At 37.7% G+C, this 26,806-nt stretch overlaps 8 protein-coding genes, 1 non-coding gene and 1 pseudogene across 12 annotated transcripts; 4 read left to right on the forward strand and 6 right to left on the reverse strand.

The window, feature by feature from the left end:
- Positions 1 to 861: 861 nt before the first annotated feature.
- TRNAS-CGA lies at positions 862 to 943 on the reverse strand. The gene has a single exon. It is a non-coding gene; the product is annotated as a tRNA-Ser (tRNA).
- A 22-nt stretch (positions 944 to 965) lies between these two features.
- LOC117631644 (kinetochore protein SPC24 homolog) lies at positions 966 to 2,789 on the forward strand. The gene is made up of 5 exons (XM_034364911.1): positions 966 to 1,339; positions 1,719 to 1,860; positions 1,955 to 2,056; positions 2,231 to 2,307; positions 2,415 to 2,789. Exons 1-5 carry the CDS (start codon positions 1,162 to 1,164, stop codon positions 2,516 to 2,518), a joined length of 603 nt encoding a protein of 200 aa, XP_034220802.1. The 5' UTR covers positions 966 to 1,161; the 3' UTR covers positions 2,519 to 2,789.
- An 82-nt stretch (positions 2,790 to 2,871) lies between these two features.
- LOC117630545 lies at positions 2,872 to 4,130 on the reverse strand (annotated as a pseudogene).
- A 1,189-nt stretch (positions 4,131 to 5,319) lies between these two features.
- Positions 5,320 to 7,256, reverse strand: LOC117633133 (gamma-interferon-responsive lysosomal thiol protein-like). Of its 3 annotated transcripts, none has more exons than XM_034366821.1 (5): positions 6,651 to 7,256; positions 6,315 to 6,380; positions 5,982 to 6,122; positions 5,810 to 5,902; positions 5,320 to 5,708 (listed from the first exon to the last, which is right to left on the reverse strand). In XM_034366821.1, the coding sequence occupies exons 1-5, from the start codon at positions 6,981 to 6,983 to the stop codon at positions 5,610 to 5,612; spliced, it is 732 nt and encodes a 243-aa protein (XP_034222712.1). In that variant the 5' UTR covers positions 6,984 to 7,256; the 3' UTR covers positions 5,320 to 5,609. The 3 variants fall into 3 exon arrangements, with proteins under 3 accessions (XP_034222712.1, XP_034222713.1, XP_034222714.1); XM_034366823.1 differs by having other exon boundaries at positions 5,601 to 5,719; XM_034366822.1 differs by lacking the exon at positions 6,315 to 6,380.
- Positions 7,257 to 7,382: 126 nt separating this feature from the next.
- LOC117633134 (gamma-interferon-responsive lysosomal thiol protein-like) lies at positions 7,383 to 9,065 on the reverse strand. 2 transcript variants are annotated; one of them, XM_034366824.1, is made up of 5 exons: positions 8,655 to 9,062; positions 8,322 to 8,387; positions 8,039 to 8,176; positions 7,846 to 7,938; positions 7,383 to 7,757 (listed from the first exon to the last, which is right to left on the reverse strand). In XM_034366824.1, the coding sequence occupies exons 1-5, from the start codon at positions 8,901 to 8,903 to the stop codon at positions 7,575 to 7,577; spliced, it is 729 nt and encodes a 242-aa protein (XP_034222715.1). In that variant the 5' UTR covers positions 8,904 to 9,062; the 3' UTR covers positions 7,383 to 7,574. The 2 variants fall into 2 exon arrangements, with proteins under 2 accessions (XP_034222715.1, XP_034222716.1); XM_034366825.1 differs by lacking the exon at positions 7,846 to 7,938 and having other exon boundaries at positions 8,655 to 9,065.
- Positions 9,066 to 9,734: 669 nt separating this feature from the next.
- Positions 9,735 to 12,804, forward strand: LOC117630998 (protein TIC 56, chloroplastic). Its single transcript, XM_034363904.1, has 5 exons — positions 9,735 to 10,638; positions 11,062 to 11,259; positions 11,385 to 11,667; positions 11,772 to 11,934; positions 12,342 to 12,804. The coding sequence occupies exons 1-5, from the start codon at positions 9,924 to 9,926 to the stop codon at positions 12,534 to 12,536; spliced, it is 1,554 nt and encodes a 517-aa protein (XP_034219795.1). The 5' UTR covers positions 9,735 to 9,923; the 3' UTR covers positions 12,537 to 12,804.
- A 601-nt stretch (positions 12,805 to 13,405) lies between these two features.
- On the forward strand, positions 13,406 to 14,399 carry LOC117631002. Its single transcript, XM_034363907.1, has 2 exons — positions 13,406 to 14,050; positions 14,173 to 14,399. The coding sequence occupies exons 1-2, from the start codon at positions 13,450 to 13,452 to the stop codon at positions 14,232 to 14,234; spliced, it is 663 nt and encodes a 220-aa protein (XP_034219798.1). The 5' UTR covers positions 13,406 to 13,449; the 3' UTR covers positions 14,235 to 14,399.
- A 1,861-nt stretch (positions 14,400 to 16,260) lies between these two features.
- On the reverse strand, positions 16,261 to 18,591 carry LOC117631000 (ferritin-4, chloroplastic). Its single transcript, XM_034363906.1, has 8 exons — positions 18,158 to 18,591; positions 17,976 to 18,059; positions 17,803 to 17,863; positions 17,589 to 17,676; positions 17,317 to 17,378; positions 17,118 to 17,183; positions 16,770 to 16,833; positions 16,261 to 16,637 (listed from the first exon to the last, which is right to left on the reverse strand). Exons 1-8 carry the CDS (start codon positions 18,484 to 18,486, stop codon positions 16,594 to 16,596), a joined length of 798 nt encoding a protein of 265 aa, XP_034219797.1. The 5' UTR covers positions 18,487 to 18,591; the 3' UTR covers positions 16,261 to 16,593.
- A 2,842-nt stretch (positions 18,592 to 21,433) lies between these two features.
- On the forward strand, positions 21,434 to 22,961 carry LOC117630999 (mitoferrin-like). The gene is made up of 2 exons (XM_034363905.1): positions 21,434 to 22,321; positions 22,521 to 22,961. The coding sequence occupies exons 1-2, from the start codon at positions 21,551 to 21,553 to the stop codon at positions 22,728 to 22,730; spliced, it is 981 nt and encodes a 326-aa protein (XP_034219796.1). The 5' UTR covers positions 21,434 to 21,550; the 3' UTR covers positions 22,731 to 22,961.
- Positions 22,962 to 23,262: 301 nt separating this feature from the next.
- Positions 23,263 to 25,348, reverse strand: LOC117631003 (uncharacterized protein At5g01610-like). Its single transcript, XM_034363908.1, has 3 exons — positions 24,948 to 25,348; positions 24,541 to 24,595; positions 23,263 to 23,864 (listed from the first exon to the last, which is right to left on the reverse strand). Exons 1-3 carry the CDS (start codon positions 25,032 to 25,034, stop codon positions 23,494 to 23,496), a joined length of 513 nt encoding a protein of 170 aa, XP_034219799.1. The 5' UTR covers positions 25,035 to 25,348; the 3' UTR covers positions 23,263 to 23,493.
- Positions 25,349 to 26,806: the final 1,458 nt, after the last annotated feature.

Here is a 26,806-nt window from a genome sequence, read left to right on the forward strand (position 1 = left end):
TTATATTTTTTTTTTTTTTTCCAAAATGAGGTTAAGCAAGGTAACCTAATCTTATATTGTTGTTATTGGTACTTGTGGGTCTCTACCATGACATGAGAAGAGAGAGCTCAACTTTTGTATGGTGTTTTTTGTTTTTTCCAAAATTAATGACTAAAAACACTAATTTTTGACAAATCATACTCGTTATCTACATTATATGTTCAATCTAAAAAACTGTATAACTTATTGACCCTCCTTATTAACATCTATAAACTCAAAAATGCACGATAAAATGTACTAGAATAAATAATTTTGACGATCTATGATTAGTATGGGTTGTAAGTTTTTTCTTTTTATTTCTAGAAGTTGTAAATGGATCTTAGGTTAACTAAACCATGATCAATTTAGGCTTAATCATCTTTGGATTCTTTAGTTAGTTTCGACAGACCCATACCAATCCATGATTCGTTTAATATGCCTTATAAATTTATTTATTTTTCTTTTTTTTTTGGTTTGCGTTGGAACAAGACATGTTAAGTTTGAGCCGCACAAAATGCATAGAAACATTATTCATAAGAGAAAAACGATGGATGAGAAAGATCTAACTTCTTATCACTGTTTGTAGGGTAAACTCACATGAATTATTATAGACAAATTACTTTGTAACTTTTGACTTTGTAAAGAGATTTGCACATATAACCACCACTTTGAAAATTAATGGTGCTAAAATAAATTTGTTTAAAACAAATCACTTTATGGCACATTTATCAATCCACAATGACAAACCTGTTTTTTAGACTATCCAAATACATTATTACAAAATTCCCATAGTGCACGCTATAATCTATATAAAAAATTTATAAAAAATAAAAAATAAAAAATCGTCGACAGCAGGATTCGAACCTGCGCAGGCAAAGCCCAACAGATTTCGAGTCTGTCTCCTTAACCACTCGGACATATCGACGTTCTTGTTGTTTGTTAATGTAAAATAGTATATAACGTAAAAAATTAATTAATTAAATCTATTTCTTATTTAAATTTTCGCGCTATTGATCCAAAGGGGATTTCAGGGTCGGGAGCCCTAAAATCAAAAGCAATCCCTAGATTTGTTCCCACCAATTCTCTTTATTTTGAAAAACTCGGAAGAAGCTCTCAGTTGCGACGAATCTGATTCTCAGAGAAATGGGGGAAGCTTCTGTAAAAATCGATCTTGAGAAGCTGATTTTGTACAGCGACGATCTGGTGGGTTTTTTGAAGGACAAGAAGGACCTGAACAACTTGGAGCATTCTCTCCAACATTCCAAGGCCCTCCGCTCCTCATGTGATGCCGATTTCAACGAAGTTCAGAATTTGCTTCAAGGTTTGTTGATTCATTTAAGCTCTGTTTGTTTCTCGAGATTTCTAGACCCAGAATTCTCAGTTAGTAGCTTATACATTTCCAATTTGAAGTAGCTTAAGGTCGAAATTATGCAAAATGCAGGGTTCAAAACTATTTATGTGGAAATTTTCCCGAGTAAGAAAAAGGGGTGATCTTTAGGTCTAATTTGGGTTTTGTTGGTTGATTCTCGTATTTTCTTTTGATTAATTTGACTTTTCTGGACTTCATTGAGCTATCTGTCAAATGGTGTGAAATTTTCCCAATTTGAATAGTTTCACTTGCATAAATGTTGTTCATAGAGATAGTAGATTGCTGATGTTGTATGTGAGTATGTGCATTGACAAGTTCTTAAATGAAGCAGACTATGAGAAAAAGATAGATGCATGCAAGCAGAAAACTGAGGTGGCATATTCAGAGGTTGTTGCTGATGAAGAAATAGACCTTCTTCAAAGAGAACTTGATGGAGTCATTGAAACAGAAAGTTTGTTTATGGAGGAGTTAAGATAAGTACACATTCAGTTGCATCTGCTCTCGCAGATTATTGATTTTAGGATGACTGGCAATGGTTAGTGATTTGGTTCTCTTTTGCTTCAACACAGTGGTCACTGACGAGATTAATGATTTAGAACGCCAAAGGATTGCTCATCAGGAGAAAAGGCGAATTTCAAAGAGACACAAGCAAGATGAGTTCAGAAAACTGTGAGTATTTAGAAGTTTGATGCAAACATTATATGGATTCTTTCTCTTGGAAAAATACTATTCAAAGTTTATGCATTCATCAAATTAGTGGTCACTGCAGTTGTACCGGTCATGAAATGAATTGTTTTGACAATTCATATCCAGTCAATGAAACGTTTTTTCTCTTATCTACAGGAGGGAGCTTTCCATGCTTGCTTCTGTCACAAATATTATACCTAAGAGGCTGGAAGATCAGTCAAGTGTTTTGGGCTGTATCCTACTCTTAAAACATCTTATTTATTACATACACATGCATATTCATTCATTTGTTTGTTCAGTACTGTAATCACCTTGTTTTCCTTAAGCCAAATAATTACAGCTATTGTGGATGGTGATACCAAAACGCATCAGAAGTTTGAATTTGATCTGACAAAGATGACGGCCTTCGAAACATGTAATAGCATTTGGAAGATGATTTCATGATAGATCTTTAACATTTCCTCTTCAGATGACTTGTATAATAACCCATAGTTATTTGCTTCTTTTATGTTGTTCTACGGACTTGATATTGTGTTTTGGAAGTTTTGTAACTTATGATGACACATTGTCAAGCACGGTTTCAACGCTGATTAGTGGGGATGGTGTTGGTGCCTCTTGGAGGCATTTTGGGTTGGTTGTTTACTTATGTTTAAGTGATGTAATGTATTTCTTAGAGAATTTTTTGATATTTTTGTGTATAAAGCAAATCTAAATATATGCTAGTCGATTATTTTATAATGCTAGTGGGCCTGCAATGCTGGACATAGCAAAAGGTGATGCAGAACTTCGTTTATGATTCATACTGAAGTTTCAACCCAGCGAAGTTTTAGTTGTTCCTGGATCCCTTCACCCTAATAGACGCTTGTCCGTTTGAGTCTGCATTTCCAGATGAGTTGATCTTGGGCAGAAGTGATCTGCAAACCTCTGGTTTTGGACCGCCTTTGTAAGCTTTGCAGACATAGCTTACAAAGTTTTGGAAGTCCTGCATCCAGATATGAAGACTTTAATTAGTGTGTGTGCCCACGCGTGCGAGAGATAGGGAAAGAAAGGAGAGAGAGAGGGAATTTGCATCATAGAGTGGTTGATTATTGACAACAACCCATGGTACATAGGTGTGATGTGGAACAAGATGGTTTGTTTCATTAGCATACTGCAGTATAAGCTGCATACCAATTACAATCACTGTGTTAAATGATTAGAAATAGAGTTTGAATCTGTATATGGATATAAGATTCAATTTGCATGAAGAAAAACAAAACAAAATGCAGTTAAAACCATTTAGTGTTGACCTTTCTCTCTAATCCGCTGTCGTAGCAATCTTGGACAGGTTTCTGATTCATCCCTAGTTTTTGACAAGAAGATTTCCATCCTTCTTCTTTCGACTGCTTTCCTTCAATGGTTTGGTTCTCAGCACAATGAATCAATTTGAAGTGTTGCTTCTGCATCAGAGTTAAACAGAAAATAACAAAACTACATTTGTTAAGATATATTGTAATCTGCTATCAATCTCTTGGACAAACTGCAGGTTATAAGGGTAGTTATATTCTACGATATTGAGGTAAAAAAGATGGTTTTAGCACATCTGGCCAGCTGTTGATTGCACAGGCTTGTATACTGTTCAAGTAGCATTCATCTGGGCCATGCTGCAGAGTGTGAATTCACCATGTCAGTAATTAACCAAATGCAGTGATACAAAAACATAGAATTATAGAAGCCAAATAAGAACTGAAGAAGATGGGAGATCTTACCTGGCAAACAATGGTGTTGTCAGGTTCTTGAATATGAGCATTTCCGTAGGGAACTAGCCTCAGGTTGACAATGTCTATGAGATCTCTGTCGAATACCTTTATCAGTTCCTTTACAATGAAATCTTTACAGTAGGGGCATAGAGTTTCGTAATACAGAACTAGCTCAACTTCCTCAACTTTTGTGGGAGTTTTCGGGGTTCCGGAGTAGACTGGACATTAATGCCTTGATCTTCGAAAGAAGAACGAGACGCATAAACGGAGAGGAAGGAAAGTAGAATAAGAAGGGGGATGAACTTGAGAGAATCCATTGTTGAATGCTTATTAGAAGTTGGCTGGCACACTGAAGCTACTGCATGTAGCCTGCATATTTATAGCTGCCCCAAGTTCAACTGTACCACCCACTACAGCACCAAGCCGTTTCTCTGCAATAAATTTTAGTGTGACCACTGACCATAATGCCCCTCTTTAACCTTGAGCATGAAAGTGACAGTAAACTGAATCACTTCAAGTTCTTCTCATTTTAGCAAATTGTTTTGAGAGATGCTCTTAAATTCATTTGTTTTGAGTTGAAAATTGGAGGGTGATAATTATATGGAATCTTGGGATCAGCAGAAATTGCTTGTTTGCTTACTGTACCCAGTTGGTGTTTTCTGCACTATCATTTATTCATTTGACTTATCCAACTATATATTTATAGAATGAACTCATGTATTTTGTATGCATACACATGAATGAATATTGCATTATTTAGATAATTAGCAACTCAAACAAGAAAAATTAGTGTGTATTAAACCAAATATAGCCTCTCTCAATGGCTCAAGCTGATCGAATAATTTTTTTTATTAGGTAGGTGATTTCTAACTTCTAAGAGATCATAAATCCAGAAAATCCCTCCCTGTTGAACACAGACAACAATGGGAGTGGAAAATCAGTCATTCAAATCGTTGCATCAATAAAATGCGTTTCGAGTCAGCTTGAGCCAACAATGGGAGTGGAAATCTCTCCCTGTTGAACAAGACAACAATCGTTGCATCAAGGCATATCTTTATAGATTAAGCAGAAAAATATAGTTGTATATCTTGGTCCTTGGAGACATAAGTGAGTTCAAAACGTTTTAGAAGTTGCAGGGTACCTAGAGAATTACTATATTCATAAACTAATTATGGCCTTACAGAGTAAGATTTGGTGTTTTTTTTTCAATTATTCTCATGAGATCCAGTCCCCAGTAAAATATGATTAAAACTTTCAGAACCTTCTTTAAGATTTAGTTTTATGTCAGTCTTTTACTGTTTTTTCTTGGATTGTTTCATGCCTTCTGCATTTTTCTAAGAGATCGTATAGCTCCATAGAAGAAAGTTTTTATGGGTAGAACCATTGTGTCATATTCATTTTTTAATCAATGAAATTATTATCTGATTGGTGCACCTTCTATCGAATTAAGTGGCTTTTTGAAGGATAGGCATGGACCTGAAAGCTACAAGCTTCACAAGAAAAATATAGAAAATTAGATTGTCATCCTTAATAAATATGGTAAGACAGATAGATAGATTGTTATGTAATTTAATGCATTTGCAATTGATCCACCAATAACCCAGAAAAACAAATATTACCACCACCAAGTAATCTCATTTCCTATACTTGAACATGTGTGCTATTCTGAATGTTAATAGAAATCACTAAATCAGGTAAGCAACCTGAGAAACTAGTTTTCTGTGGCAACCATGAAGCTTTTTATCAGCCGGCGATAGATCTTTTATGCTTGTGGTAAGTGCAGCATGTGTCACTGTCTACTCTGTCTTTTGCTTCAAATGCACAGATTGGCAGGCCAAGGGTACTTTGTTACCTTTGTAAGCCTTGCATACATAGGCGGCAAAATTTTCATAATCCTGCATTAAAGCTAAAAAATGTTGAGAGTCATATAGTCCTGCATCAAAGCAAAAAAAAAAAAAAAAAAAAAAAAAAAGGGAGAGAGAGAGAGAGGACCAACATTTCCAATTGGTTGGTTGTTCAGAACCAGCCATGGCAAAAACTTAAGAGGCGGATTGAGGTGCATGGTTTCATTAGCATATTTTTGTTCAATCTGCATACCAGTTAAAACCCTAATCAGTTAATTATTATGCTGATCAGTTACTACTATTATTTTACTAAATCAAAATGACCTTTGTTCCATTTCCACTTTTGTAGCAATCCAAGATGGGTTTTGAAGGCAACCCCAACGAACTGAAACAAGTTTGCCATTCCTTCTGCCTTCCCTCAATGGCCAGAAATTCTATGCAGTAAATCAAAGCAAAATACTTGTTCTGCATCACAAATTCATTTGGGGGTTTAAGATAATGCAGAGATTTAAATATATTTACCAGCTTAAAGGCCAAAAATAGCACAGCCTCAGCCAACTTAACTACATTAATTAATATAAATATACATTACGCTCCAACATTATGTTATATCTAATTTTGTAGCAAATAGATTGTGTGGGAAGAGAGGGGTCTCACCACATCATGCAAAACATTGATGGCGCATGCTTCCACAGAATTTAGCCTGCACTCATCTGGGCCATGCTATATAATTTTACAAAATTTAATCATCAAGCAATTAAACATCTCACCGTAATTTTGAAGATTATAGAAAAATAAATGCATATAACAGTGAGGCTTTAGACTGTCGGTTGTGCATGCAAGTTGTCACAAGATAGAATGTGACTCTCATAAACAAAAACCTGTTTGGTTGCTGAGATTTGATGGAAAAGAAAAGGAACCAAAATATGGGCAAGTTTAATTCATGCAAACAAACTGCAAAACCAATTAAAAAGGTAAAGTTAGAGATGGGACCTGACAAACAGTGGAGTTCTTAGATGAGTTGGTAGATGCCTTTCCCCAAGGAACCAGTCTGAGATTGAGAATGGTGATGAGATTGTTATCAAATATTTGAGCAAGATTTTTGACGATGAAAGTAGCACAAAATTGGCATAGAGTTTCATAGTAAACTGAGAGAGTAACTTTCTGAGCTTCAATCCTAGAAACTCCAAATCTGCCATTTTCTGCAGCATCAGATGAAAATGTGGTCAAGAAAATAGAACAGGCAATGAGAGAAGTGAAGAACAGACGAGCAGAAGCCATTGTTGAGTTAGAGATTTGAGAGCCTGCTATGTGCAGAGGCTTCATAGCAGAGCAGTGTGTCTTCCTTTATGTTAGTTGGCTTCAAATCCAACCCAACATGTGAATAAATTTTCAATTTATTATAAACTATTTTGTAGCTGTCCCTTTCAATGTAATTTGCAAAAATGATTGTGAACTCTATTTCCTTTTAAGTCTTTTATTGTGTTTGTCTTGAATAATTTTGGCAAAAGTCATCCAAGCTTTTGTAACTCTTAAGCCTTATCAGAGGTAAGTTTCTCTCACAAACTTCAACTTTAGTGAACCAGTAAAAGAACTATTTTGCTAGTATAGTAATCTGCAAAACTAATCAATGGAGCAAGCACAACCACCCACTGCTGTCAGGTTTGCCATCACTTGGTCACCTCCATCATAAATTCATAATGCTGGCATGAAAAGACGAGAACATTTTGCATCAATAAAACGCTGCGCATTGAACCTTCTCTGGTGTTTACAAATTACATCAGAGCAGGATATATACTAAATTCTGAGACATGGGATTTGCCAATCTGAGCACTATTAAGTTACAAACTCGCTTCATTCAACTATATCAGATCAACATTATTAGTGAAGCAGCAGCCATGAAAGCTTTGCCTCATCTTAAACCTTTCTGTGCTGGTGCTTCTGATAATGAGAAGAGTTTCTTCCTTCGCTTGCATGACAAACTTGAGGAACCGGTTTTTCTTTACCCGTTGATTCAATTGTAAAACGGACTGATCTGCAAGCTTCCGGAGGTTGGCCTTTGTAAGCCTTGCATATATAGGCCATAAAATTTTCATAATCCTACATAGAGGAAATTGTTAATGAGGTGACAAAAGAGAAACAAAAATTAAGAGATGAGATCCCAAAGGAAAATAATAAGTTGACAAACCTCTTGAAGTGGTTGATTGTTCACAAGAACCCATGGCACAAATCTAAGTGGGGGTTTAAGCTGAGCAGTTTCCCTACCATATTTTCCTTCAATCTTTGTATACAATATAACACACCCAAATTTCCAATCCATGAAACTTTCAATTCTGAAATAATGAAGCAGTTTTTATATATATGAACAGAAGTGAACTGACCACATTGCCATTTCCACTGTTGTAGCAATCGATAGGGGTAGTGCCTAATCTGGACATTTCAAAACAATTGGCCCATGCACTGTGTCTGCCCTGCAAGCTAAGGCGCTCAACGCAGTGGATGAATGCAAAATGCCGGTTCTGCATTAGAATTTTCTTCAACATTTTAGATCAAACACTGATTGTTTTAGGGTCATTTACATGTTTTTAACTACATTGATCATTTAGGTTTTGGCCTATGAGTTAAATATGCTTCTTTCTTGGGAGGCATTGAGGAGGAGCTTACCACATCAGGATAGATGGAAATGGTGCAGGCCTCAATTGTGTTGAGCAAACATTCATCTGATCCATGCTGCAAAACCCAAAATAAAGATAATAATAACAAAACAAAATATGGTAGCTGACTGGTTGTACGGGAAGACACCATAATAACACTGGTCCACAAGAAAGTTAAGCCCCAGATCCAGAAAAAAGTATATAAAAAAATACTATGCGGCTAGAAACGACGTCGTTTGGGACATGTAAAGAGATAATGTTGTAATTGCTAGTTGGTAGCTAGAACGAGAGGAGGAAACGAAAAGGAAGAACAGAGCAATGGAGGGAGGGGGTTGTTTTTTACCTGGCAGCTGAAGGAGCCGTCAGAATTGAGCCAAGCGTTGCCCCAGGGGACCAGCCTGAGGTTGATGATGGAGATGAGACCATTCTGGAAGAGCTTGACCAGATGGTTGACTATGAAATCTGCACAATATGGACACAGAGTTTCATAGTAGAGAGCCACTGAAACTTTCTCAGAAGCATTACAGTAAGATGGGATTATCAACAACAACAACAGGAAGAAGAAGAATGTCAACAATTTTCTAAAACCCATTTGACTGCATCAAACTAAACCAAACTACTTCTCTGCTCTGCATTAGTGCAAGAATAATTCTTGCATTTCAATGCCCACTCATTTGCTCTTAAAGCTGTATATATAAAATCTAAAATATACTTACAAGTAAATGTTTCCTTTTAAATTTTGTGGATAAGTGATCTTCACTTGGGGCAGTTGGTTGGGTGGCCTTTCTTTATCAGTGTGTACAGTGTGGAAGGGGAACTTTTTGCATTTTCTATTTTACTTTAATGTCACGGCTACGTGGAAAATTTGTTGTCATGGTTCACATTCACAATGTGAGTTCTAATGCCCAAATGATTTCCAGAGTTACAGGCTTACTCCTAATTTTGCTCTTACTGAGTGTAACCGGTGGCTAAGCCAAGAAAGGAAAACGAAAAAAACTGTGAAGGCCCTTGAGCAACAAAAAAGTGGAGATGATATGTAAGGGCTATACCCTACACTTGGGGAGGGGAGCAAGAAGCACTATTTTCTTTATGGGGCTACAGAAACACCATCAACAATGGACCAAGTATTTCCATCAAAAAGAAAAAAATGGTAATAACATGAGAGAGAAGAAGTCTTATTACATTTTAAGATGTGAGTTAAGCCAATTGATTGAGGTAGTGTGTCTGCCCCTCGCACGATCTTTCTTCCCATACACATTAGAGTGATATACGAGGGAGGGATGTTTAATGTTGTGATAAAGGAAAAAAAAAAAAAAACAGAATGTGTTATAGAAAAAAATAATAAATAAATAAATAAATAAAAACAAGAATGTGATTTGATAGAATTTGATTCAAAGAAATTAATAGGGCCCGAAAAATAGTCATTAGATTTAGCCCAGGCTCAAACTTCTCAGGCCAAGCCCAAACTTGAATTACATCCACTTTCAGCAGTCAAGGCTGAAAACCCCTCTCTTTCTCCGTCCCTCTCATCTCCTCCATTTTCAACCTCTGTGTCAACAATAAAACCCAAAAATCTCAAATTTAGAGGTTTCCCAAACTCACACTTCCTCCAATGGCCTCCATCAACTTCAACCCCTTCGAAAGCTGGTTCAAGAAACCGCCAAACCCACTCCCGCCCATCAACCTCCTCTCACTCACAGACTCTTTTTTCCCCAGAGCCACCCAAACAACAACCTCTCCCAATTTCTCTGCACTCAGCCTCTCAAACCTCTTCAAGGGCCCTCCAAGACCCGACCCGAAAACCCCCTCCGAACCCGAGAAACCGGGACCCTACACCGAGATGCTGGAGCAGTACTTCTGGGAGTGCGAGAACGCACCAGATTACAGGCACGCCCCAGAAGTCGATAAGATACTGAGCGAAGACCCAATATTCGAAAAGAAAGAGAACCCAACTGAGGAGGAGCTCAGAGAGAACGAGAAGTTCTGGAAGGAGTTCAGGGAGAGCCCAGTTGTGCAGTTCTTGGCTCGAGCTGAGCAGATTGCCGAGAAGATCAACGAGATGGAGCTCAAAGAGAATGACAGGCCGTACAGGGATGAAGATAAAAAACTGTGGCAGGCTGTGCCGAATGTTATTGGGCCGGACGGAAGACCCATGCCCAGGAAGGCCATAAAGACGAGGGAAGAGTCTGATGACAAGTTCTGGGATTTTGCAAGGCAGTTCTTTTTTGGGCTTTGGGGGTTCCGCCAGAGGCCTTACCCGGCCGGCCGGCCTATCGATGTTGCTCAGGCAGTTGGGTATAAGAAGCTTGAGAAGCGCTACTATGACTGTAAGTTTGTGTGATTAAAGCTTTGTGGTTAAAAAGCATGAACCTTTGAAGCATGTGTGTTTTTAGTTTGGTTTAGCTGTATAGTCTAGTGAGTTTATGAAAATGACTTTCTGGTCTTGCTTAAACCTTCTGATTGTTTAATTGTTAGCTTTTGGAATTGGCTAATTGTATATTAATCACAACTCATTTGCTTCTAATTAAGTGCTGCTGTTTTCATTCACTTACTACTGAAATTCTTTGTGGTTTGACGGGTGTTGAAGTAATACATCATACTTCTATTGTTTTGTTAACCACTGATTCTTCTACTCAAAACTCCTTACTGACATTCTGCATGTGTATTGGACAGGATGCATTGTGTGATGTTTGTTTGATTGTTATTCTGCATGTGTTGTTCATAATATTGATGTTATATGGTTTTTATAGTTATCATGAGGAGTGGTGGATGGTACTATAAGGACCGGTTGGGCCGAACAAGAGGTCCATTGGAGCTTATAACTCTTAAAACGGCTTGGGGTGCTGGGATTATTGACAAAGATACATTCATTTGGGGTGAGGACATGGATGAATGGGTTCCTATTCACATGGTTTATGGGTTGGAACCTGCTATTGCCACTTGGGAAGGTCTGCTTGTTTCCTTTTTCTCCCAACATCCATTTTGTATAATTTAAAATTTTTATGACTGATAGTAGTGTAATAATCTAATTCTGTGTTTTCAACAAATTGATTCTTGGCTTGGTGATCTTCAGTTAGACTTGGGGCTGCTGCAACTGCTTTTATTCACAAACTACAAAAAGGAATTCCTCCTTGGGTTCCACTCAAGGGACATGAGAAAAAAACCTATAAGCAGCTACAAGAGGAGGCTATAGAAAGCAAGAGACGAGACTTAGCAGTACTTGAAGCTAACGATGGTGTTTGGCCAGGCGTTAGAATTCCGAGTCATGCTCTATTTCTTTGGGCTAGTGGCTCTGAACTGACAACAATTTTGGAAGAGGATCACATGCCGAACAAGTACATTCCAAAAGATCTTAGGTATGCAGTAGCAGTAGCAGTAGCATTTGGTGACTGATGTCTTGCAATGTAAAATCATAAGTAAATTTTTCGTCTCTATCTAAGTATCGTCTGTTTGTGAGCAGAATTGAATTGTCTAAAACTATCCCTGGGTTAAGGCCATGGGAGGTTCTAAGTGTGGAACAAGCAATGGATCAGATAACATATGAGGGAGAGTGGTACCGCGAACCTCTTGGCACCTACACGACAGGTCCTCCATACATTCGACATTGGAATATGGATGTCAAGGTACAGAATTCCATCTTAAATCAGTTGTGGGTAAATCGTTAGTTTCCTTGAGTTCAATGATTATGTTCAACTTCAACTAACAATTGTTAAACTAAAGATCACGCACTATCAATTTGAAAGAAAAACCTTATTGCCTGTTGCTAACTTAATTGGTTGTGTTATGTAAGTTTTCTTTATTTTTTAGAATTTTGAATCCTGGTTTTTGTAACTGGAGTATTTCTCTAATAAACTTCCATCAGTCAATCACCCAAGGAAGCAAAACGGATATAATGTTTTGTGAAAATATGCTATGGGGATTTGTTTGCATATTAGTTCCTCAACCTCTTAGGACATTTTGCATAAAATTCCCTTCTTTAGGGATGTGCATGTACTTCTATTAAAACCTTTCTCTGTGTGTGTGCTCGCAGAGACTCTATAGGATTTTTGCCAACCTAAGCACCCGAGTCTACCAGAAAATGGAGAGAACAATTCCTGGTTTCGATAAAATAATGGAGAAAGTTCAAGCTGATGCTAATGCAAGGTATGCCAGACGTAAGGCGAGAAGAGAGGCAGAGAAGAAAGCCGCGTTGGAAAGATCCTTGGGAGTTCAAAGTAATCCTTAACTTCAAAATCCCACCTTCACTTCATGGTGATAGCTTTGAGAATATACTTGTGAATGCATGGGAGGATGGTAAGGTTAGATATGAAAAGAGAATCTCTTCGTTTTGTGCTGCCAAAGTCCTCTTTCACTCTGAGTCGATTGTACCTACAGCCATCTAGTTTCAATTTTGTAATAAACCCTGTATCAAATTTTTTTCTTTCTTTGTATCAAACCATTTTTAACATGGAAAGTATGTGATCTTCTCAATGTCAAGTTAAGTGAATTGTCTATTTATCTATTTGCAATTGAAATTTGATTCGTAATTGAATATTTGGGTTGGGAGAATACTTAACCCAAATATTCAATTATGCAAAAGGACCTCAACTTGGTGCAGACTGCAGCAATGGTGTTTTTCTTTTCTTTCTGCAATTTTCATGGGGGTTAACGCTTTGCAGAGTCTATGGCCTTCAACTTTGGTGCTCAAATCAAATCCGACAAGAAGTGTTGCCCAACCGACCTTATTTGGGGATACGCCATGTAATGCAAATTGTGACACGTGGTTTCTCTGGATTGGCATTTTTTTCAGTGAGACACCATTTACGATGAACGTGTAACAAAACCATAGCTTGTCACGAAAAGACTCTGCTTTGGACGAGGACGCTTGTCCCTTTTAAATAAGATGCGCCTGCTTTGCCCCATACCATGTAGCATCTGCGCAAAGGAACAGAGAGAGAGAGAGAGAGAGAGATAGATTTTGTAAACCCTAAAGATCAGAGAGAGAGAGAGAGAGAGAGAGAGAGAGAGAGATATTTGTAAACCCTAAAAGATCAGAGAGAGAGAGAGAGAGAGAGAGAGAGAGAGAGAGAGAGAGATATTTGTAAACCCTAAAGATCAGAAGGAGAGAGAGAGAGAGAGAGAGAGAGAGAGAGAGAGAGATGGAGGATGTTATACCAGAATCTGAAAGCTTGTTGCTTCCACTGAATCTAAGCCCAAAAGGAGGTGGTGGAGCCAAAGCCGAAGAAGGCCATCAGGAAGCTAATGGAAGCGAAGGCAGGGAAACTGGAGGTGAAGACAGAGAAGTTGAAAAAGAGAAGGCAAGCATGAACGGAGGAGATGAAGGTAAAGATGAAGAGAAAGGAGGTGGGCTTATAACCCATCTCATGTCCATAGTGTCACCAAAGAGCACTCCAAAAGCAGGGGAAGTGGCCAAAAGAAAAGTTGAGTTTGAGGTTGAAGATGATATAGGAAATGGGGGCTTTTCTGATAAGTCAAAGCCAGAGCAAGATGTGGCCTCTGGTAGTGAAAATAATGGTGGAGGGGTTATCTCAAATCTCATCTCCAACTTTTTTAATCAGGGTGATGGTGGTGGAAGAGGAGAGAATGATGAGGTGGACAAAGCAGAGAAAGTGATGAAGGATGTTGGAAATAAGAGAATGAAAATGGTAGAGGAGGAGAAAGGAGAGGTGGAGGGTGGTGGTGGAGGAGGAGGAGGCATCATTGACAACTTTGTCTCTCACTTGCCTACATCTCTTCCAGGTCAGCCCAAGCATTTTATTTTGACATTTTTATCTCATTTTTTGGAATATTATGGCTAATTTTTATGAGGTTTTGAATGTAAATTGACAATATTATCACATGAACTCTATTCTAATTACCAGATGATGCAGCTCCCTCGACTGACGAAGCCTCCATTCTCATTACCTCAATAGTTCGAGACTAAGCAGATGATATAATGTGCCTGCCAACTCTGCAAGTGGCTGGCTTTTTTTTTGTTTTTTTTCCTTCTTCTTCCTTGTATGTTTCCACGTAAATTGTTGTTTTTAGTTTTCAGTTTGTATCAAAAGCTCTATTGGAACTTCTGTTAAAATCTCTATCGGTTTCTTCATTTTCACTTTGGCACATGTGGTGGGCAAAGCCCAAGTAGCCCCAATAGCATCATCATGAAGTAAGCCCAAAAGTTGAGATTTAAGCTACACTTGATTCAAATGGGCCCAATCCAAACTCTGCATTTTTTGGGTTATTGACCCACAACAAAAAAGTTTTTTATTTTTTATTTTGGTTTGTTTTTGTGCCGAGTTTGGTTTGAGATTGGATGATGAATTATTTATTGAGTGGCAGTGGGTGAGATGTCATGGAGTGTAGTTGAAGACCACAAAAACCAGAAGCTGTTGCATGGCACATGCTTCAGTCCCTCCACTACTAGCAGTGCCAAAAGGATGAAGTGACCAAAGAAAGCTATATGGCCTATTGGACCCTTTGGTTACACATTTTACTCTCTTATAAATATTACTTTATAGCGCCAAAAAAGGTCTTGTAGACTAGTAATTTTATATTTAAATTCTTATGATATCTTGATATAGTGTGTGTATACACGAGTGTGAAAAATTTCTCTCATTTTGTAATTTAGACTATCGCTTGTAATTATATAATATATAAAAAAACCTTATGTTACATGGCATTTATTTACACAAAACTACCTACTTATTAATCTTACAGATAACATCAACGTTGGACCAATTAAAAAGAAAAAAACAAGTGTAGAGGCACAAACTAGATGGCATTGATAGAAAATCCAACTAACCGTTTGACTAGGGACCCATACGCTACCTTCCTCCAATACGAGAAAAATGAGAATCTTGGGAACCAAGGATATGTGGGGAAAGCAAAAATCCAAAAGCAACTCTCCTACTCATTGTCCCTTTCTTCCCAATAAAGATGTGTCATTTCCGCCATTAAATTATCAAATTTAGTTACTGTTACAGTTCACTATTCTTTGATCAAATGGGATTTGCCCAAATTAAGTTTCTTAGAATCCCATCCACAAAATGTTTAAACGTAGCTTAGACTTTTACACCTACTTTCTCAATTTGGGTAAAATCCCATCTGTTATACAAAATGGAACCAATACGTATTGCCAATGTTAGGCCTAGATCCTATATGGTTGATCAGATTGACATTGGAAGCAAAGTTCAATTGGGATGAAACTATAGGCCCTAGGTTTATAATGTGTAATGGTCCAATCAGAGTGCAACAAAGTTCTCTGTCTTGGTGAGTGTTTTTTAGTGCTATGTCTATATGCGTTTTATTGTTTTGCCATGATATTATTAGTATTTTAGTCAGGGGAAGTTGGGACTAAACTGAAAATTCCAACATATAAAATGGAGAGCAGAAAGGGAAGGAATAGGAGCCATGTAAAGATGATGGGTTGGAGAACCTGGATGTGCTTCAAGCGATCCTTCCTCCTCCCAACTAAGTGCTTTCTTCTCCAGCTTACTTCACGGTCAAGAAACAAAGCCAAAGGTAAGTTCAAGTTTCACACAATCGAATTGCACAAAACACACACTCTGTCTCTCTCTTCTCTGTCAACCCTTTTCTGAGATGTGGCAGAAATTGCAGGAAATGGGCATGGATTGGTGAATCTGTACAAAGACATGGAGTCTTGTGGTGAATATGAAGATATAAGAGTGATGTGGGAGATAATTCACTCTTGTCCACAGAAAACAAACAGCAGTAATAGTAGGAAGAGGTCTTCCTCTCATTGGAGATTCTGTCTTCAGCCTACTTGAATTTTGTCCTCCTTTCTTAAGCAGTTAGCTTTGGTTTAAGATCTATCACAGCTTTGATTATGCAGGATGTGAGATACCAGTATCTGAGTGAGTATAGATGATAAGTTGCTCTGGATTTTTCATTTTTAGCGTTTGTGGAGCACAATTATATTTTTTAGTTTAAGAACATCAGAATGAGAGTATTTCAAATAAGCATTTGGCAACATCCACTTAATCATAATAGAACATAATTTGTATACATAACCATAGGATTGCTAAATTCTGAACTACAAAGCCTTTGACATGATAGGAGGTCAAGAAGTTCGCCTAATCCAAGTCGCTTCTACTATCAAATATCACACCTGCAATGAACCTTTCACTAGACAAGTTTGAAGCAATCAATCCCTTCAATCAGCGATTTTGCGCAGCAGTAAGTTTGTTCTGACATGTCAAAGGCGGCTATCTGAGTTCGCACTCTTATCAGCTTCCTAAATAATTATACATAATTCTGGAGAGAGATCACTCCAAGACAATTTAAGCTCCCTCATGAAGGAGCGTTTGATCAAAGTGCCACACTCCTGCAAGCCACCAAACAGCTCATTTAGAGTCCATCAAGTAAGCGTGGTGAGGAAACAATTGAGTTAATGGTTGTGGCTAATTGAAAGGAAAATATGATGGTAAAGAGTTGAACTATGAAATCTACTTCATACCATGGCCTTTTCCAACCCTCCTCAATTGAGTGACATAATCAGCTATCTTCTTTATGGCTTCAACCTGTACAATAGATACGATAGTAAGTGATTAGTCAGTGTTATAAGATTAAATAATTGTTAACCACCAGCCTAAACTTAAAATTTAAGTCATTAACAAAAAAAACTTATCAACCCAGCTTAAAAATTTGTAATTTTTCTTATCCGAGTTGGGTATTTATGGGAAAACTGTTCCTTGCAGAAATTGTTTTCTTCTGCATTTTTAATTGCTTTCTTCAAAATGAATCTCACTCAAACTAAGAACCCAGTGGCTGTTATGTCTAGTATAGAGCAGAAAATGTGTTTCACCTGCTCAGCCAGAAACTCGGTCTCGACAAAATCTGTCAATTGGGCATCATTGTTATGCTCCGCCACCTGTTTTCGATCAGCAACAAAACAAGAATATATCTTAATAAGAAGAAATTTAAACAAATAGAAAGAGTTAAATAGAACCCAGGCACCATGAGCTATGTCCTCAAACAAATCTCATATGATAGAGATGCATCACCTTATGCAAGTTTAAGAGCTTTTCATTTGTCAGCTTCTCCAGAGACAATGCTAACTCCATAGCTGCATTAAGGAGTCCATGAAAAACAAGTTATTTAGTTAGGGGGCTAATTTCAATCCAAGAAGAAGAAGAAGAAAAAACCCCGAACACAACTCGGTAATAGTAAAAGCAAATCTTGGTCAATCACAAGAAATTATCAAGAATTTAGAGATGTTGGCATAGCAAATAAAAACAAATAAGCATGTAGAAGATATAAAAGTTTACAATCTTACCATACAATGCATCTCCCTTCTCTGCATGATCAAACTCTGAAGGGGGCTCTATTATAGAGTGCAGTTTTACTCTTCCACCTCGTTTGTTCTGAGCATAATTGATAATAATACTATCAGATCTCCAAAACAAGACCAAAACAAAACATAAATAAAACTAGTATCTTCTTCATGAGGAAATTAAACAAGACTGAAGAGTATTGGGATTAACTTATACCTGATAAGTCATGAACTTTTCAGCATGCTCTCTTTCTTCCTCACTTGATTCCTTGAAAAACCTGATTGCAACATAACCAATTAACCAAGGATTAATTAAATTCATTAATAAAAAATAATATTTTTAATTAAAAAAACCCTTATGCAGAGGGGTATTTTGGGATTTGTGTTTACTTGGCAAGGCCCTTGAGAGCAATATTGTCTCTGTCAAAGTATGCAAACAGGGCATGGTAAACATAAGACACATTGTATTCCACACTGTGACACAAAAACAAAAGCATATAATTATCACCAGAACAAAAAGCAACAACATTTAAAATTAAAATTAAAATTCCAACAGGAAGAAAGATACACACTTGATCTGCTCGTTGATTGCAGCTTCAGAGTCATCTGCGTAACGCTGGCGAGCAAGAGATAGCAGAGGGGACACAGGAACGACAAAAGCATCGCTCTTGACCTCTTCAAACGGCTCAAACACCACCCCAGTCAGCGTCGCTGTCTTCGTCTCGGTTGACGCGGAAACTGCAAACTTGTTGAGCTTCCTCTGCTCACGGAAACTTAGAGAAAAAGCACGGCTCAGAGCAGAGGAGGAAGATCCAGCCTTTGAGCACAGCAAGAGGCTGTTCATAGCATCATCCCCTTGCTTGATTGGGATGGAAAATGTTGAAATGAGCCTCAAAGACATTGTTTTTTTTAAAAAAAAAAATCTAAAACCAGATCAGCTGAAATGGGTTTCGAAAAGCAGAGATTTTTTTAGCAAGAATCTGGACTGAAAATTGGAGAAGAGGAGTTGGTTGAGAGGCTTTGAGGAGGCTTGAGGATATATATAGCGAAATGGTGGAAAGCCAGCTGGCATGGGCTTTATTTGGTCCGTTGGATTGGAAATTACGTAGATGGTTGAGATCATAACACCTGTTAAGGCGTGTGGCCACCTCGTGGTGCTCTATCCATTACCGCAAATATCGTGGAATCTACCATCAAATCCGTTCCACGTTGCAATCTTAGCACACTAAATAATTTGTCTTCTTTACGGTTATTTTTCTCACTCCCTCGAGTGCCGTATATAGACTTACTCGCGATATCAGTCACCCAAACTGTACGGAAAGGACATGGTCGTAAAATGAGAGACTTTTTATGGGCGAGTAACGTACTTGGTATGGTGAGCTTCGAAAAGCTTCTAGTCCGTGACCAAATAGTAGACGGCTCCTTTTGAAAAGTATGAGATGTAGAAAATGCTCGAAGCTTCTGTACAGAAAAATGTAAATAAAAATAATTTAAAATTTCAATTAAAAGGGTCAGGTGTAATATAAATTGAGATTTTTGGATGGACGTTTACAGTATACATGGATTTGGGTGGGCAAGGAAATTGGGTTTCCCACTTTTTGCTTGTTTTGTTAATGGGCCAAAACCCAGCTTGTAGATCCGTGGACGTTGGTTATGATTGGACTGATTTTAATTTTATTTTTTTCTAGGCTCGTCTAGTCCAGGTCACAATTGCCTGCTACACTACTTGGGTGAACCATCTCAAATGAAATGGGTGTGTATACAATTTTGAATGAGATGCGAAATCTTCAAAATTTATGAGGAAAAGGTGCATGTCATGTCCTAATGGAAAATTGGTCATGGAAGACATTTTATTATACTCTTCGGCATCGTTTAGTTGGCTGGTCTGAACAAACATTTTACTAAACTTTAACCCTTTTATTTTGGACCTCAATCGTAAACTCATGTTCCGGTCCGGAAACACATTAACGCTCACTAAAAACCGGCCACCTCTAATTAGACTTGTCATATCCAAGTCAGTCCACCAAATGAGTGCTTTCAAGTTTGCTACATAACTCAGGCCAAGAGGACAACATCAGAAAACAAGCATACCAATGAGTTACGCAAGGAATCTGCAAAAATGAACAACATGTTACATGCATGCTCGAAGTTGATATCAGACATATCAGCTTTGTCTGATATGGAATGAGGAACCTTCACTTTAGACATTAATGTCGACACCATGCATATGTATGATGGATGTGTGACTATATATATTGAGGGATTGAAGGATGGTGTCGACATTAAGGACATACTGAGAGCTTTCATTGAGTGATTTCTGCTTATTTAAAGGACATCTTTGTAAAGCTCACTCCGCATTGTATTTCTCTAATTCAAACCGTCTATTTTTTAGATAATCATTCAAATATCATTTTTACAAAAAAAATCATTTGAATTCGATATCATTTAACCACTCAATTGAATTATTAAAATTTTAGTACTTTCTTGAAGCACCGTGTTTATTGATTTTGTAGGACACAATTGGATATTGAAAAGGTTTATAATTTGTCTAATTTTTTACAAAGATGATCTATAAATGTAGACTTAAAAAATAGATGGTTTAGATCGTTTAAAAAAAATTGGTAGAAGACCCTAAAGAGTGCCCTTTAAATAAAATTATTTAAAAAATTCCTTAATAAAAAATGGACTAATATATATATATATATATATATATATATATATATATATATGTGTGTGTGTGTGTTATATTATGTACATTTACATGATGTTGAACAGGCAATCTGTATTTTCAGAACTCTCTCCCTTTCTCCCTTCACAGCAGATAAAGTCATAAACTACGACGGAAGAGTTATTGTCCGTTTCAGAACCACAAAATGTCTCACAATTTTTGTTTTGTTACTCCTCACATAATACATTCTCCACCATAATTTGTCTTGGGCTACTGTCTTTGATCAACTAAGATTTATTATAATTGAATCCCAATACGTACGGTTGTGGAGATGACACGTAGCACCGTGGTAGTTATTATGGGAGCCTCATCAGGGGATTGTTTCCCATTGATTTGAGATTGAATTGAAATGCGAAATTTTTTGAGAGTGATGGAAGCTGATTGTGGTAAGACGTTGTGCATGTGGACACAAACCAGGATTGAAGCTTGTGGATGGCACAAGCATGGCATTTCATTTTGTCCTTGAGCTTATGGATTTGTCTTCCTCCCTAGAACTCACAATTCACTCAATTTTGTGTGAATTTTACAGGGTAATATACCCTAGCTAATTCTTATTTCTTTCCCTAATGGTTTGTATTTTCTATCATCTTATTTATGTCGGTCCAAATTCTTTCTTCAGTCATGATTGATAAAGAACATAAACTTTGTAAGGGGTTTGTAGCTCAAGTGGTTGAGAGCATTTATCTTTGCATCCGAGGTCATAGATTCGATTTCCCGCTCCCCAATATTGTGTATGTAAAAGAAAAAACATAAAACTTCAATATGGTTGCAGTTACTGCAACTCCGAGTTTATAGGAAGAAATGAACTTTGGGGTGTCACTTAATTTACAAACACTCTTTCAAACGCCTAGTCTAGTCCACTGAAATGGTAACAGAAAAACCAGTTTTACTCTATTTAGGCACATTTTAATATCTCCCAGTTACAAAAACAGGATCTTTTCTGATTCTCATTGATCTCTCAAAGACTCGATTTTGATTACTCTCTCTCTCGTTCATTCTAATCTTGATATGTGTAAATGTAATTCAGTCTCTCTCTCTCTCTCTCTCTCTCTCTCTCTCTCTCTCTCTCTGCACATTTTATCTTAAATCCTCCCAAAACCAAAACTCTCTACATGGAGACAACCCAATACTTCTCTTTCAACCAGAAAGCGATCTGCAAACCCCAATTATTCAGTCCCTCTTTTAAACTCTCCTACCCCATTTCCACTCTCCTCCACCACTACCACTGTTCCTCACCATGGCCACTGATGCCTCCCCTGAATTCAGAACCGTTCCTCAACCCCACGACTTCCACCCCGAAATATCGGTATCTCTATCACCCACCCACGACGGCCTTGAGTTCAGGCAGTTCATGATTGCAGGCTCCATAGCTGGCCTAGTTGAGCACATGGCTATGTTCCCAGTAGACACCCTCAAAACCAGGATGCAGGTTTTTGGTGGGTCTTGCTCTGTTCAGCCAATCGGTGTTCGACAAGCCCTCGGATCGATTTTGAAACTTGAAGGCCTTGCAGGTCTCTACCGTGGGATTGGGGCAATGGGACTTGGTGCAGGACCTGCCCATGCTGTTTATTTCTCAGTTTATGAGATGTCCAAGGAGTTTTTCACACGTGGAAATCCAAATAGTTCAGCTGCGCATGCAGTTTCCGGAGTTTTTGCAACTGTTACAAGCGATGCTGTGATCACGCCCATGGATGTTGTGAAGCAGAGGTTGCAGTTGCAGAGCAGCCCTTATAATGGTGTTGCAGATTGTGTGAAGAGGGTTTTGGTGGAAGAAGGAGTAGGAGCTTTTTACAAGTCGTATAGGACCACTGTTGTGATGAACGCCCCATTTACTGCTGTGCATTTTGCTACATATGAAGCTGCAAAGAGAGGGCTAATGGAGGTGTCGCCAGAGAGCGCCAGCAACGAGAGGTTGGTGATTCATGCCACTGCTGGTGCAGCTGCTGGGGCTTCGGCTGCTGCTGTCACTACCCCTCTTGATGTTGTGAAAACCCAATTGCAGTGCCAGGTTAGAAGCTTTGTTAATTTGTTGCTTCAGCATGCAAGTTTTTAATCCAAATGTTAATGGATTTCATTGGGGTTTGAATGCAAGTCTTGATGTTGTTTGCAAGTAATTGAAAGCATGCCCTGAGCGATTAAGTTTGGGGATTTGCTTTAAGCTAAATTTATTATGAAGTTATGAACCGAACTGTTCTCTTTTCACATAGGGGGTGTGTGGATGTGAAAGATTTTCTAGCAGCTCGATAGGGGATGTTATTCGAAGCCTCGTGACGAAGGATGGATATCGAGGGCTTATGAGAGGTTGGGTTCCCAGGATGCTCTTTCATGCTCCTGCAGCTGCAATTTGCTGGTCTACTTATGAAGCATCAAAAACCTTCTTTCAAGAACTCAATGGCAGTGAGAGTTGCAGAACCTGATCAGGTAACATTCAAGGTTGCATATCTGCAGAAACCTCAATTGGGGTTCTCAATTCTCATCCGGGAGCAGCAGCATTTGGAGTTCCACATGCACAAAATCAGCTCAGTCCAAGCCCTTGTTCATGTAAAAACAATTATGTAGATATAAATTATCAATCGAAGGGGGAATGATCATTCCCAGCTTCTAACTGCTTGGCAAAAACGAACTATTCTTCATGGATTATATGCTCAGGTGCTTGCTACTCCATCTATTCTATTCTACATATTATAGGTGCAAACACACGAAGTTTTGCGACAAACAAGACAGGAACACAGCTAATCTAGTCAGTGTCACAAATTTAGCCAATTTCATCCATGTGTTTTTCTCCGTTCCTAAATGTAGTTATTTCCGTCTCAGTTCTCTTAAAATATTCTTAAACCATTTTTAAATTACTAAAAACTTTAGTTATGTACCAGCACAACTTTTTGAGAATAATATTACTTAAATGGTATGGAAGGGCGCCAGAAATTTACCTACAAGGACACGGTAAAGTACTCGAACCAGAATTGGCCATTGGCCAACATGATCTCTGATCACTGCATCAAACATTAGAAAATGTTCAACCCACCATACAGGAGAAAATATTAACTGGATCAAACCGTTCAACATCCACAGGAAAACATATATGAGTTGATTAAACCAGTTTTCATACAAGCAAAACGGTTCAACAACTTTAACCAACTAAATTACACAATAGTAACCGATGAGCATTATGACCTTTTTTTAAAACTTCTCTACAGTGATGCCGTCTCTAAGAACCTCATACGCCTCTCTATTCCTGGTTCTCTTCAACCCAGCTGTGAAATGGAGCTTTGATCCCTCAGATATGATACAGGACACATTTACCCATATAATCACCTTTGTCTTCATCCCCTGGATGTCTTCTAGCCTTCCTTTCTTCAAATATCCAGTTACAATGGTGAAGAAACGTAAAACAGATGAATCTCTGTAGCCCACTTCACAGGCTGCCGGTATGTAGACTGTAAGTTTTCCCGTCTCCTCATTAAATTCATAGTTGGTAGCATCACGAGGAAATATTCCTACTGCCATGTCAAAATCCTTTAGAAGCTCAGGCAATGGCTTTTGCATTTTTCCTGTGAAGAGAACACTTATTCTTATTTATAATGCGATGGAAATTTAAGAAAATAACAGACCTACACACAGATTAGAAAAACTTAATCAACTCTTTTCAATCTACTACGCCAACCCAATGACCCAGTTCGCACTAAAAGAGGAGAAAAATAATATAAAACAGTATGAAAGAGTACTAACAGGGATATGACCTAATCTGTACATACATCCTGAAGATAGCAGTTTATATCATCCAAAATCTAGACCATTAAAGCACCACTCCCCCCTCCCTGGCAGCACAAATACAACATATATCACTCAATGTTTTTCTTCCGCCTTGTAAAGTTACGTTATTTCAAGAAACCCCAACAGTAAGACCCATTCTTAAACTCCATTTACGGCATCATCGAAAATCAAGCAAGTCAAATCCACATCAAACGGGTCATATACTCATATTTACCCTGCTCTGCATTAACCAAGAAACCAATTCAAGCATATGAAAAAACCCTTCAACAACCACATTGCATTTTACAGCTCTGTCACACGCTCACTTTTAATTGCCACTATGATCTATCAAAACCCTGAATCAATTCTACAAATGTCAGAACTTTCTGACTTGCGAAGTCAGTCATATAATAGCATACATTAGGTTAGTGTAAGAGGCAAAGTAACTAAACAGAGTGAGCAGAAAAAACTAACCTTTGAGTTTATTAACCAACCATTTGGTTCCTCCTTCGATGCTAGTTTGCAATGACTAATCATTACACAAACAATGTTAGTATACAAATATGTAATAAAACCCACACAAAAAAGTAACGGAACGAAAACAAAACCCAAATTGGGGAAAGTATTAATCTTGACAATTAATATATATGGAATCAATCATCCTTCAGATTTAATAAAACAAAAATTATACGTACGAGTAAATCTAATGACGATTACGAAAGTGGGTTACGCAAAGAAAACTCAGATCATACAAAGAAATCGACTTTCAGAACCGAAATCGTTAAGAACAAGAGAACCCTAAGTGGATCCTACATCACATCAAAAATTCAAAATCAAAACTAATTAAATTGAGATCCAGATGGGCGTAGAAAGAAACGCACGTTGATATCATCGCCGACGGAGGTGAGCTCCTTGTTGGCCTTCTGGCTGAACCAGTAGGAACCCGCCTTGTTCAAAATCTGATCCATGTAAATTGTTCTCCCTCTGTCTCGGCGATGTGTTGATGGGGTGGAAGGAACCGAGCAGATTGTTTGAGAGAGAACAAGGCTGGCCTCTGCGTCTCAGCCTTGGTTCTGATGACTTCTTCTCAGAAATTCTCTCCCACCTCAGAAATTTCCATTCAATTTCGGACTGCTATCCGCTCGTTCAATATTCTTTTTTGCACGCCAGGTCGTTTCATTCTATACAATATCGCATACAATAACCTGTGGGCTTTCCCTCATTTGACCGCGCATTTACCGTCAAGCGAAACGACTGCCGTTTCTTCTTCATTTTGTTTATTGGTCGAAAATTTATATATATATATATATATATGTATATACAGTCCCGATCTCTTGGACCACAAGAGTCCAAGAGATTGTGGTCACCCACCGTTGGATATTAATCCAATGGTTCAAAATAATATATATAAATGCAATATGACATAAATGATTATTACTCGATTCAAGTCAACCGTTGAATTTACATCCAACGGTGAGTGACCATAAATCTCTTAGACTACAGGGGTCCAAAAGATCAGAACTGTATATATATATATATATATATATATATAAATTCACTATAATACTCAATATAACTTATTTTTGTTTTCGTATACAATTATACAGTCCTGATCTCTTGGACCACAGGAGTCCAAGAGATTGTGGTCACCCACCGTTAGATATTAATTCAATGGTTCAAAATGATATATATATAAATGCAATATGACATAAATGATTATTACCCGATTCAAGTCAACCGTTGAATTTACATCCAACGGTGAGTGACCATAAATCTCTTGGACTACAGGGGTCCAAGAGATCAGGACTGTACAATTATATTAGTTTTGTTTTCGTATACAATTTCCTTATAACTTATTTTTCTTGGTTACATAAAATAATTGTGAATCTTAATATAGGTTTACAATGGTTTGTATGCACTGTTTGTTCTTCTTATACATATTGGCAGAAGTATTGTATTAAAAATTTTAACTTTTTTTCTTTAATAAATTTTTTAAATATTAATCTTTTAAAAATAGTACAGCCGTCCGGCTTTACTATGGTTTTCTTTGAAAAAATAGTATAACCGATCGGCTATACTTGATTTTGATTTCATATTAGGCCCTCGGCGGGTCCTCTTTTTATTTATTTATTTATTTATTTATTTATTTATATATAGTATAGCCATGCGGCGATACTCGGAATTTTTTTTTTGGGGTTTTTAAAAAAATAGTATAGACGAGCGGCTATACTTGGTTTCACACGTCGGCGCTACGGCGCGAGACTGACCCTACTTTTTATAAATAGTATAGTCGTACGGCTTTACTACCGGTTCTTTTCTTTAAAAATAGGATAGCCGTGCGGCTATACTCGGATTCACACGTGGTCACCTAAACGCTACACTGGCCCCCTTTTTTCCATAACTAGTATAGCTGCGCGGCTTTACTGTGTTTTTTTTATAAAAACAGTATAGCCGCGCCTCTATAGTTGGGTCCACACGTTGACTCCTAGACGATAGGCGGGTCCTCTTTCTTTTAAATTTATTTGTTTATAAATAGTATAGCCGTGCGGCTATACCCGGGGAAATTTTAAATTTTTTTTCAAAACAGTATCGCCGCTCGACTATACTGCGTTTTTTTTTTTCAAAATATTATAGCCGTGCGGCTATACTCTTTACCGGGCCAATGTAATTAATATATATTTAATTAATCAAAATATGGGCCTTGGGCTCTATGATTTAAATTAAATCTGATTATTTATTT

Source organism: Prunus dulcis, chromosome 6, assembly GCF_902201215.1.
Source record: "Prunus dulcis chromosome 6, ALMONDv2, whole genome shotgun sequence".
NCBI classification, from domain to species: Eukaryota; Viridiplantae; Streptophyta; class Magnoliopsida; order Rosales; family Rosaceae; genus Prunus; species Prunus dulcis.